Genomic DNA, 12,352 nt, shown 5'->3' on the forward strand with positions numbered 1-12,352 from the left:
CTGAAACCGGTCCAGTTTGCTTGTTAAACCAACTCTCTTGAAATAATGCACTTGCAGAAATCTGTTGAGATGAGTTCACTTTTTTACGTGGAGGAATAGACACGAGAAGGACGCTTCTTGTCTACGTAATTATCTTATTTTTGTACCATCGAAGTTCAATGCACTTTGGTCAACTAACGTTCCAAGACTTTTTACTCCGCAGCCAGAATAATTGTCTCACTTCTCAAGAAAATACTTCATAACACACATCACTTGTCACTCGAAGAATTCTCTTCCACGCAATTTATTTTACTCAAGACAACATATGGAAGTCACGAGCAGGCAGAACTGGTCCGGGTTTAATCCAGATATTCCTGTATTTTATCTGGTTTTAGTTGGGCGTGCCGACACGTGACCACATTAGTGTGCACTTTGGTTCCAAGTCAGTTGAAGACGGACGCTTGTGTTGCGACCGAAACGTCGTGTTTTCTTTTGCTATTTTTTTCTATCTACGTGACTTTACCGAAAGAACCAGAGAGTATGGATTCCTGCAGTCACGAAAGCTTCAAATCAAGACACATTAGTGTGCTTTGCAGATGAAGGTTGGATGATCAGTTTTCGTAAAACTGTCAAATTTGCTACGTGGAACAAGTATGGCAGTACAAAAGGCCGGGTCTCGAAACCATCTGTCCAGAACTTCGAGCGCTATCCTTTGAGTGGCAGATTTGTGTCAGAAAGGTGTCCACGTGTTTAAAAAATAAAATTTGACGTGACTATCCTCTGTGTGTGTGGGTTTTCTTCAGGTGTCCTGGTTTTATCCCACATGCAAAACGCGAGATCAAAAGGAATTGGCAATAAGTATAACCAGTAAAAACAAAGCTTTTCACTATAAATCCTTTATATGCGTGGCGGCTAGAGTCCTCTCGTCCTCTGGCTTGAGATGGCTGCCAACTATGGGTCAGATGATTGCATTGCACCATTAAGCAATTGGTAATTAAATATAATATTTTTGTCCTAAAAAGTGTAAAATTTTGGAAAAAAATTTTCACGCACATTAATTGTCACGCACGAGTCTGTATGGAAAATGTCAGCTCGATTGGATCACGGGAAGTGGGTTAAAAAACGACCGAAAGATTTGCACGGTCCTAAGCAAGCAAGCGAACTTAATATAAAGGATTTAATAAAGGATTTAAAAATATATTCGCCTGTGGAAGATGCGGGGATCGATCCCGCGACCTTTGGCATGGGAAGCGAGGGCGCTACCAACTGCGCTACTCCGCCACGGCCTGTGGAGGGGTTACGCTCTGGGCTCCTACACTGTGACGTTCAGCCAAAGCCATGAATGAGTTCTATTTGAATAAATGTAAAATAATTTTTTTTGCCTAAAAAGTGTAAAATTTAGGAAAAAATTTTTCACAAACATTGTCTCGCACGAGTCTGTGTGCAAAATGTCAGCTTGATTGAATCACGGGAAGTGGGTTAAAAAACGACCGAAAGATTTGCACGGTCCTAAGCAAGCAAGCGAACTTAATATAAAGGATTTAAAAACATCCCAATGCAAGGTCTCCTAAAAAAAGTCTTAGGATTTAGGCTTTTGATTTAAAGCTTTCGTGACTGCAGGGATTCATATTCTTGGTTCTTTCGGTAAAGTCACGTAGAAGGGAAACATGATTTAGGCTTTGTTAAAAAATTGAGTCATAATTTTCTGGCTTTTCCAAATTTTTTTCAATTTTCCAATACTTGAAATTTTGATTATTTTCGTCACCCGTGAAAATTATGGCATTCATTTACTCCGATACAATGTTCATTATTTAACGTATAATTTAACTGAACAGTCAATTTTAGTTCATAATAATCATAAAAACATGTACATTATTCAGAAAACCATCATGAGTCTCAAGATTTTTTTCAAGGAGGATCCGACAATGTGATGTTTGGCCAATGCCATAACCGTTTATAGCATGTTGGAAGAAATCATTAAACCCAATAAAACCAGAAGTAGGTCTCAAATCTCTATACAGATGGCTTTTATCCATTGCTGTACTGCCATCTCCTGGCCACCTCACAGCCCAATCCAAACCCTTGGCTCAACCTGATTTGTCGAGATCAGTCACATTCAGGGTGATTATATCGGAATGACCAAATCAAAAAATTTGCTTGCAGACAAATCACCACCGTTCATTCCATGCCACTTTTCATTTCTTCTACACAACGGTGCAGACCTTTCAATTTCAATCGCCCTCATATTTCACACAAACCAGAGCGAGCGAGCGAGCGAGCGAGCACCCTCCCCTGCATTTCAACCCAGCCCCAAAGGGCCACTGCCGGCTCCGACGCACAATTTGCCGAGCAACCACACTGCGACACCGCCCGCCGCGCTCAGGGCAAGCACGGCGAGCAGGCGGACGGGCAGGTGGTGGAGCGAGGCGTCGAGCAGAGTGTGCAGCCGCACCACCTGCCGCCGTGTCGCCTCTCGCTCGCCGCAGTTGTCGATCACGTGGTCGGCGAGCAGGCGCTTCTGGTCCAGCGGAATCTGAGCTCGCACGCGCAGCTCGGCCTCGTGCCGCGACAGCGAGTTCCTCTGCATCAGGCGAGAGAGCTGGCTCTCGGGGTCACTGCGCCCGGGGCACAACGGGCGGAGAGAGAGAGACGACGTTGCGCATGAGACTGCTGCTACTTCATTCAAGGTGCTTCGTTTATTCAGGGAAGCCTCAATGAGTGAAAGTGGTTTGCTGCTTAAACGAACATTGGGTGTGTGGGAAATCATCTCTGTGGGTATTTCTGAGTCAGTGATAGAATTTACAGAATTTTATGTTGGCGACCAGTCTCACCGTAACACAAATACTGTTAATTTCACGAAAAAGCAGCTTCTGAATATGAAACGGTACTCGTTCAAAATGGCATTTCTAGATCAATGGTGGAAAGTCCTCATTCCCATGGCAGTAACTAGTTTGTTTATAGGTGCACCATTGTTAGATTTCGACAAATTGAGTGGCTCTCTGTAAATCCCAGCAGAATGATAAGCTGAGTTGATACCCGATTGGGATTTAAACTTGCAACTTTTCTGATTGAAAAATGGGTATTAATAACTGTAGCATCACCCAATAAACTGAATTATTTCAATTAATTCTGCCCCAAATTGCATTGTGGAGACACTTTTTATTTACTTTGAACATCGTTAATCATAAACAACATTGTCTCCACCCTCAAAGAAATGCTAAGTGGTGCTGCTCACTGCTGTTGCTAGCCATGAGCCAGCATGTGACATTTCACATTCCTATGGCATGGTTGAGTCTCTCCATCGGACACATGCCGTTAACACAACGGTGCTCATTTTATTGACACCAGTGGGGAGGATAGGCAGAGGTGACTCCCAGCTGGGAGTTGAACCAGTAAACTTCCAAATGCGAGTCCAATGCTCTGACCGCAGCACCACCTCGCCAGTTAGTTTCTGCAAGAGACGTGTCGTACTGCTGACTGATTGATACCAAGTCACGTCCACAGGCACAACAGCAAGCTATATTGGTCACCTTGGTGTCTGAAATTCAGCAGCATGGATCAATAGCACCACACACTGGTGGTTGTATGAAAGTGCTCATACGAGCAATGGAGTCTGCTTACTGGCAACATTTAAATAGTATGTATAACTTCCTTCACACCGTATGTATCCTAATGTGGTAAAAAGTCGACATTTGCATGGTGCGCCCAAGCCTATCCTTACGATGGTCCCATTGATGACTATCACTATGCGCCCAATAGCAGCTGTTAAATAAGTATAACCCGTAAAAACAAAGTTTTTCACTTTAAATCCTTTATATGCGTGGTGGCTAGAGTCCTCTCGTCCTCTGGCTTGAGAAGGCTGCCACCTATGGGTCAGATGATTGTCTGCCAGTATTAAGCAATTGGTAATTAAATATTTAATTTGTTTTCCCTAAACAGTGTAAAATTTTGGAGAAAAAAATTTCACGAACATTTATTGTCTCGCACAACGAGTCTGTGTGCAAAATGTCAGCTCGATTGGATCACGGGAAGTGGGTTAAAGAACGACCGAAAGATTTGCACGGTCGTAAGCAAGCAAGCACGCAAGCATGCAAGCAAGCAAGCAAGCGAACTTAATATAAAGGATTTAAAAAGCCTGCATTTGTGACCGATATACTATCCACTAGATTGTAGTTCATTTTGGCAGAGCTTAATTGGAATTTGTGCAAATAATATCAGAAGAAAAGTAAACGATTTACAACAAATGTAATAATAATAATCCTCTATTCAAGAAATCCTCCGATTAAAGATGTACATGGCTTGTTTGCAATTAAGAAATCGCAGTGACACACTTGCAACTCATTTTTTTAGAACTGCTTTTTGCATTTAGTTTGTTGTCCTTCCCCCGCACCTCCGGTTAGCACGGTTAGCTACGTACGATGCAAAAGAAGTTCAACATACACACGATGTATAGGCATTGTATATGGAGGACATTTACTTGTTTCGACATATACAGCTGTATAAAGACTGTTGTAGAAAGTGCTAAGAGGATTATATCACGTGCATCAGTCACCCACCTTTGTTTCACCCACTACATCACGTATGCCTTAGCGATTGCATATTCACGCAAAGTATTCGTTTGAATATTTGTCTAATTATTGATCGTAAGGCATTGACAGAAAACAGACAGCTGGGAGAAAATTCACGTCTAGGAGGGACTATCATAAAACATTACTATAAGTAAATTAATACTGGTAGTGAATAATTACAGAGGGCACTGCTGTTGTGTTATACTCACCAGTAGACCACAATGGAGTGCTTGATGAATCTGCTCATCGTCTTATTCTCGAAAAGCAGAGGGACATCAAGGATCACATAGTGGTATCCTGAAAGGGTGGACACACACACCGTGTAGAAGGGATGCCAGTTACACATGTACACCCCAAGACTGTTAGCCGAGGGTAATAAGTGAAGTGTAGGGGTGCACTGAAAGAGCATCTTTTGTTCTTCAGACGAAAACTGAATACATTATTCTGTTCATCAGCATTTAAAGCTGAGTATTAACTTGCTTAAAATAATTTTTGTCAGTGGAGCCAACCCGAGTTGGAAGTAACAACAAAATATAAACTACACTTTTTACTTTACCAGGTAAGGCCCACTGAGCTATATAGCTCGTTTTCATAAGTGACCTGGCCACAAATAATAGCTCAACGAAGTGGCTTATCATGTGTACATTATCGTAGCCAAATCTTCTAAACCCATGTTTCTAAATGTGGAGGGAAAAAACCAGAGGACCCGGAGAAAAATCCACGTGACCACGGGGAGCGAGAACATGCAAACTCCAAATATGCAGGTGCCAGGGTCGGGATCGAATCCTCCTGCATACCAGGGTTAGTACATTGCTATAATCAGATTGTCAAAGCCAGCTCTTGGAATTCTTGCATGATTACAATATCTTCATTGTGCAATTGGATTAGTGTTCCTTTGAATCAACCAGGTGATTCCATGTCATTACTAATTTTATAACAAAAACTAAAAAAACGTGGTAATGGTCAATTTCTCGGCACCAAACCAGCATCATCTGCACATTCAAAGTCCCACACATTCATCTCACTGGTATTCATACCTGGGTTTTCTGCTGTGCTAACCCTACACACAGTGTTTGGGCATAGTCAAGCACAACATTACACTAAATAGGAGACAACATACAACTCTAGATGACACCTGTCCCAACATAAAACCATTTTGATGTTTCCCCTTCTTGGTGAAGAGGCACATTGCTATATTTCAGATTGTTGATGGGCAATGGAAACCACGTTGGAAGAGAAGAGAGATAAGTCAAAGTGTAAAGAAAAGGGTATTTGAGGTGTCACTGACATCCGTATTACAGTATGGATGAAAGAGCTGGAACCCATGCAGCTCTAATATATTTGATGGCATCAGAGCATCGGTGATGGATGCTCAGACTTTTACCGCAAGAAAGGATAAGCAATGCAGAAGCCCAGAACAGAACACGGCAGGTAATTTGTATATATAATAGGGAATAAGTATAACCCGTAAAAACAAAGTTTTTCACTATAAATCCTTTATATGCGTGGCGGCTAGAGTCATCTCGTCCTCTGGCTTGAGATGGCTGCCACCTATGGGTCAGATGATTGTCTGCCAGTATTAAGCAATTGGTAATTAAATATTTAATTTGTTTTCCCTAAACAGTGTAAAATTTTTGCATTTTTTTTCACGAACATTAATTGTCTCGCACAACGAGTCTGTGTGCAAAATGTCAGCTCGATTGGATCACGGGAAGTGGGTTAAAAAACGACCGAAAGATTTGCACGGTCGTAAGCAAGCAAGCAAGCACGCAAGCACGCAAGCACGCAAGCAAGCAAGCAAGCGAACTTAATATAAAGGATTTAAAAATGGCTGAGCTGGTTGGGACATGTGCGGTATGGGGGAGGGTCGATGACCGAGTTAGGCATTGGAGTGGTCTCCAAGAGGACATCCAGTAAGGGGAAGGCTTAGGACAAGTAGGTAGGATCCAGTTACAGCAGATCGTGGAGGTCACATGTCTACTATGCAGCAGTTGCAGGATCTGGTAGGAGGCTTGCAAAGCATTGGTGATATGTGGTGACATCGATAGCTTTGGCTATGATGACATTAATTCAAAGATAGGAGGAGTTAATGCATATGTATGAAGGTTAAAATGCCTACAACCATAGCATAGTGTTATTTCCCAGAATAAATAAACCCAATGTAATTTATTGCAAGTAAATGGTACGTCAATAAAACTTCTACGTTAATACAACTCCTAAATATGGGCTAAAAGTCTACCTCTAATCCTTTAAATAATAACTATATCAAGAACTGATCACTTTTCAAACAGTAATTGTCCCAAAACTATGTGTATATACATATTCCTCGTTTAACATGGTAGATGCGTTACTGATAAGCACTGCATTAAGAGAAAACACGTTAAGCATAAACAATTGTCCCAATCATACGTCGTCTTACTGTGTGGCAGTATACCAATAGGACCAATGTTGACTTCCTAAAGAACATGACTCACTTCCTTCGGAATGATGGGCTGACACAACCCCCGACTTTGGTCTGAATTCACTTCCTGCTTGCGAGTCTCACACTCGGATCACAACGCCGGCGATCTTAGCTAGAGACATTTTACTTAATATTGATAAGTAAATGCAATGGGAATGCAACCAAACTTGGTGAAGCTCTCACCACGCACAAAGTGCCACAGGATTTGCTTGAGCATATGCCGTCGGATGTCGGGGTGCGTAATGGAGTTGAGCAGTCGGCGTTTCTGTGGCTCAGCAAAGATGATGGCACCGAGCTTGTCGCGATTGAGACGTCCATCTGAATGCAGCACCTCCGCTCCAAAGAATTCAACAATTTTCTTCAACGCTGGCCGGCCTGGCTCCACAACTACAAACACACGTGCATGACATCACCAAGCGACAATCAATCAGTTAATTAACAAAAAAATTAAGGGCCAGTTATGGCAGTGGTTTAAAAGCACAAGCCAAACTAAAAAGACTGCAACGACTTTCGGTAACACCGACTCATTAGAAAAAAATAAACACACGGGGCTGCTGATTCGAAAAAAGTTAGTGTCTGAAATATGTTTGATTTATTTTGGGATATTCTAGTTCTGTTATCTGACCAAGCAAGGCTGTGACCAAATGCACCACTCAATAATAGGTTGTCGTCTAAAATTCAAGGTTCAAATAGGCCTAGCATCGGTCCTGGGAGGCTCAGGACTAGGTCATATAACACTTGCAACTCATTTTAGCTATTGCCTGGTATCAAACTCGGGTGGTCGAAGCGCAATAATCACCATTGCTGTCCATTTGAATATAAATTAGGTATTTCTGTGGTTCAAAGCTGCCACAATGGATATGTATGTATGTTGAACATCTTTTTTAGCTTAGCCAACCGTGCTAATCGGAGGATGCAGGGGAAGGACAAGAAACTGTGCACAAAAAGCAGTTCGATAGAAGAAAAAAAATTCCAATCTGAATTTAAAGGTGCATATGGGCGCCACCTAGTGCTCATTTTGCCGAGGTACTTTGGGAATGTTTGATTGGTACTCCTGGACACATTTTACATGGGAATAGATGAACAGATTCTGATTAAATTTACCAAGACGAGCAATTTCATCGGCGTCGATGACGGGGCATCCCAGCTCTCGGAAGATTGAGGCGACGGTGCTCTTCCCAGACGCAATGCCTCCCGTGAGACCGACCAGAAACATCGCGCACCACAGCAGGGAAACAGGGCTGCACCATGCACCAGCACTCAACTCTGCAAAGACAAATATCCCCCATATAGTATTAACAAACTGTTGGGGCAAGAGCTGTTAGCGAGCACCTATGGAGGCTGGCACGGCAGACGAGGGAGTGGGTGGCCAGCTCCATGCCCGACCGCCTTTTTCTCTCCATTGTCGATGTTTACACACCGCACCAGGTACTCATTTGAGGCTAGGGGGGTGCTCGGTTCCAGTTCAGATAATCGTCACTGGTGTTGTGTTTACATTCTGGTAAATGGAACATCTCGGCACCACAACAGAGAACCCGGGCTAGCACCAGCATCCAATGTCGACACGCACATCCATACACAACACAGCAGTGCATTGACTTTGTTTCTCTGTGGCTGAATATGCATGCTCTGCCTGGAGATGCTCAACCCACAGTAAACATGTCGACACCGCCCTAAATGACACGTGCAGAATCATATCAGGGTGCCTGAGAGCCACCCGTGTTCCCTGCCTATATGCACGGGCATAGCGCCCCTAACATCAGGAGGAGGTTAGCAGGTGACCACGACCGGCAAGTCATAAAGTGGGACGTCCGTCATCCGCTACGTGGCCATGAGCCAGCACCACCGTCGTCTGTCATAGAGAAACAGCTTCTAGTCCTCCACCCCGTACGACTGACCACATCACCGGAATCTGCAAGAACTTCCCTCTGCCAAAAAGAACGGGAAAAATCAGGCGACAAAAACTGCTGAATGAAGTCGGCGAAAAAACATCCCCAGTGAGGAGCTCGCACCTGGCTCCAATTCCAAATGGCTCACATGGCGGAGCCTAAACAGACTGAGAGTGGGTTTCGGCAGATGCAACTCTCTCATGAAATCATGGGGCTTCTGCGCAAACCGAACACTGTGCTTGTCAGGAGAAGCAAACCATAGGTCATCTCCTGAGATTCCCTGCAGCACTGCAAAGCACTCCTCAATATTTGGTAATACTAACACTTGAAGCGGTGGCCTGTACAGAATATTAGGGAAATGGCCATATAGGTTGGAAAGGAGACACGATGAAGATGGAAAAGTGCATTGACATGTCTGCTCATTCTTGATTTGAAGCTTTCGTGACTGCAGGAATCCATACACTTTGGTTCTTTCGGTAAAGTCACGTATGTATAACATAAAATAAATCACGTTTTGGGCGCAACACAAGCGTCCGTCATCTATCTTACAGTTACATGCTAATTTCTCACATTAACATCACTAGCCACGGCCACTTCTTTATGACCCTTGAGCTACACCCATTTCAAACCATTTAAAAGTCTGCCTCAGCAGCAGACCATGCTTTCCCACCTGATGACGGACGCTTGTGTTGCGCCCGAAACGTCGTGATTTATTTTATACCTACATGACTTTGCCGAAAGAACCAAAGAGTTGTGTGTGCTCATGGCAACCGCCTCTTGTGTTTACATTCTGGCGAATGGAACATCTCGGCACCACGGCAGGGGACCCGGGCAACACCGAACACTCAAACTCTACACACAGATCCCTACACAACACAGCACAGCAGCAGTGCACTGACATTATGTTCTTATGGCAACCACCTCTTGTGTTTACATTCTGGCGAATGGAACATCTCGGCACCACAGGCAGGGGACCCGTGCAGTACCGAACACTCAAACTCTACACACACATTTCCTACACAACATAGCACAGCAGTGCATTGAGAGATTTTTGTTTGACATTTTAGGTCAGCGGTCGGGAACCTATGGCTCGCGAGCCATATATGGCTCTTCTGGTGACGGCATATGGCTCCCAGACAATTTTGAGTTGAAAAAAAAAATCAGTTTGGAACTGATTTTAAAATACTTGTGATATTGCTTAATAATACTGTGTCATTTTAAAGTAAACAGAAATTAGTTTTGAAGATAAATTTCACAGGGTCACGCCTGCACGAAGCTCAACCTCACCACGTACGAACCAGACTACAAGGCCATCAGCAAAACCACGCAGCACCAGAAGTTGCATTAAAAGTAATACACATTTAATTTCTTATACGTTAAAAATACTATATGGCTCTCAATGCAATATATTAAGAAATATTTGGCTTTTATGGCTCTCCCAGTCAAAAAGGTTCCCGACCCCTGGTTTAGGTGAACGCAGAGTCGTAATTTGCTTGCTCACGCCACGGTTTGGAGAGAGACTCCAACCACGGGGAGCTCTAGAGAGGGCATCTTGGTCTACTCTTCCACGCCGGGTCAGACGTCTTGGAAGGAAGAGGCCTGTGAGCACCCACACTTTGACTCCACCACACCACAACCTGCCAATAATGGGACTGATGTGTTACACATTTGGGGGGTGCATCTTCTTGGTTCTTTCGGTAAAGTCACGTAGAATGGAAATAATAAAACAATACAAATAAAACATAATAAAATAATTCCCACGACGTTTCGGCCACAACGCAAGCAGCCGTCCTCAGGTGAAGAACAGGTCTGTCAGAAAGACAGCGTCTGAAATCGAAATTTGGGGGGTGATTAAATAAAAACTTGCGCGCATTCTTTAAACTGCCTACCCCCCCCCCAAAATCGACCCGAACCGTGGCAGCTCTCACATCATAACAACGTAACCACACGGAATCAAAATCAGAATATCTACTCACACTGGAGGAATCCGATGAGCTCGCAAGCTCTTCCACACCCCACACAGACAAGACGCTGCTGTTGCGTGTTCGCTTTGCGTCGGCCGCGCGGGTTTAGTTCGCAATTCGCAAGCGCTTCAATCATTCAGACGGATCACCGAATGCAAAAGAACTCGTGTTTATATTGCAATGAACGTGCCAAGCACAGCAACAATACGCTCGTCAACTGACCGTAGGCGCAGAGAGGCGATCACCAACGGGGTCAGTGTTTGTGAGGCGCCCTGTGATGACGCCGGGTACACAACCGCCATATTGCTAAGGGATACGCAGACATGTTGGTAAGGGGTACACAGACATATTGGTAAGGGGCACGCACACATATTGGTAAGGGTACACAGACATATTGCTAAGGGATACGCAGACATATTGGTAAGGGGCACGCAGACATATTGGTAAAGGATACGCAGACATATTGGTAAGGGGTACGCAGACATGTTGGTAAGGGGCACGCACACATATTGGTAAGGGTACACAGACATATTGCTAAGGGATACGCAGACATATTGGTAAGGGGCACGCAGACATATTGGTAAAGGATACGCAGACATATTGGTAAGGGGTACGCAGACATTGGTAAGGAGTACACAGACATATTGGTAAGGGGTACGCAGACATGTTGGTAAGGGGCACATAGACATATTGGTAAGGGATACGCAGACATTTTGTTAAGGGACACGCAGACATATTGGCAAGGGATGCACAGAAATAGTGTAAGGAATGCACAGACAGTGTAAGAGGTACACAGACATATTGGTAAGAGATGCACATCAATATTGGTAAGGGATACGCAGACATATTGGTAAGGGGTACACAGACATGTTTGTAAGGCATACGCAGACATATTGCTAAGGGATACGCAGACATATTGCTAAGGGATACGCAGACATATTGGTAAGGGGTACACAGACATGTTTGTAAGGGATACGCAGACATATTTCTAAGGGATACGCAGACATATTGCTAAGGGATACGCAGACATATTGGTAAGGGGTACACAGACATGTTTGTAAGGGATACGCAGACATATTGCTAAGGGATACGCAGACATATTGCTAAGGGATACGCAGACATATTGGTAAGGGGTACACAGACATGTTTGTAAGGGATACGCAGACATATTGCTAAGGGATACGCAGACATATTGCTAAGGGATACGCAGACATATTGGTAAGGGGTACACAGACATGTTTGTAAGGGATACGCAGACATATTGCTAAGGGATACGCAGACATATTGCTAAGGGATACGCAGACATATTGGTAAGGGGTACACAGACATGTTTGTAAGGGATACGCAGACATATTGGTAAGGGGTACACAGACATGTTTGTAAGGGATACGCAGACATATTGCTAAGGGACATACTGACAACGGAAGATGACCGCTCGTAAGTGACGTCATCACGATTCCTCCCCGCCTCGCTTCGCTTCCCCGAGTAAGA

General features: G+C 43.9%; 1 protein-coding gene across 2 annotated transcripts; it reads right to left on the bottom strand.

Moving 5' to 3' along the window:
* Nucleotides 1-252: 252 nt before the first annotated feature.
* On the bottom strand, nucleotides 253-11,124 carry DCAKD (dephospho-CoA kinase domain containing). Of its 2 annotated transcripts, none has more exons than XM_061573423.1 (5): nucleotides 11,084-11,124; nucleotides 8,113-8,274; nucleotides 7,192-7,395; nucleotides 4,757-4,844; nucleotides 253-2,594 (listed from the first exon to the last, which is right to left on the bottom strand). In XM_061573423.1, exons 2-5 carry the CDS (start codon nucleotides 8,222-8,224, stop codon nucleotides 2,279-2,281), a joined length of 720 nt encoding a protein of 239 aa, XP_061429407.1. In that variant the 5' UTR covers nucleotides 8,225-8,274; nucleotides 11,084-11,124; the 3' UTR covers nucleotides 253-2,278. The 2 variants fall into 2 exon arrangements, with proteins under 2 accessions (XP_061429407.1, XP_061429400.1); XM_061573416.1 differs by lacking the exon at nucleotides 11,084-11,124 and adding an exon at nucleotides 10,874-11,073.
* Nucleotides 11,125-12,352: the final 1,228 nt, after the last annotated feature.

This window comes from Lethenteron reissneri, chromosome 7 (assembly GCF_015708825.2).
Source record: "Lethenteron reissneri isolate LAM-NWPU_2019-01 chromosome 7, ASM1570882v1, whole genome shotgun sequence".
NCBI lineage: Eukaryota > Metazoa > Chordata > Hyperoartia > Petromyzontiformes > Petromyzontidae > Lethenteron > Lethenteron reissneri.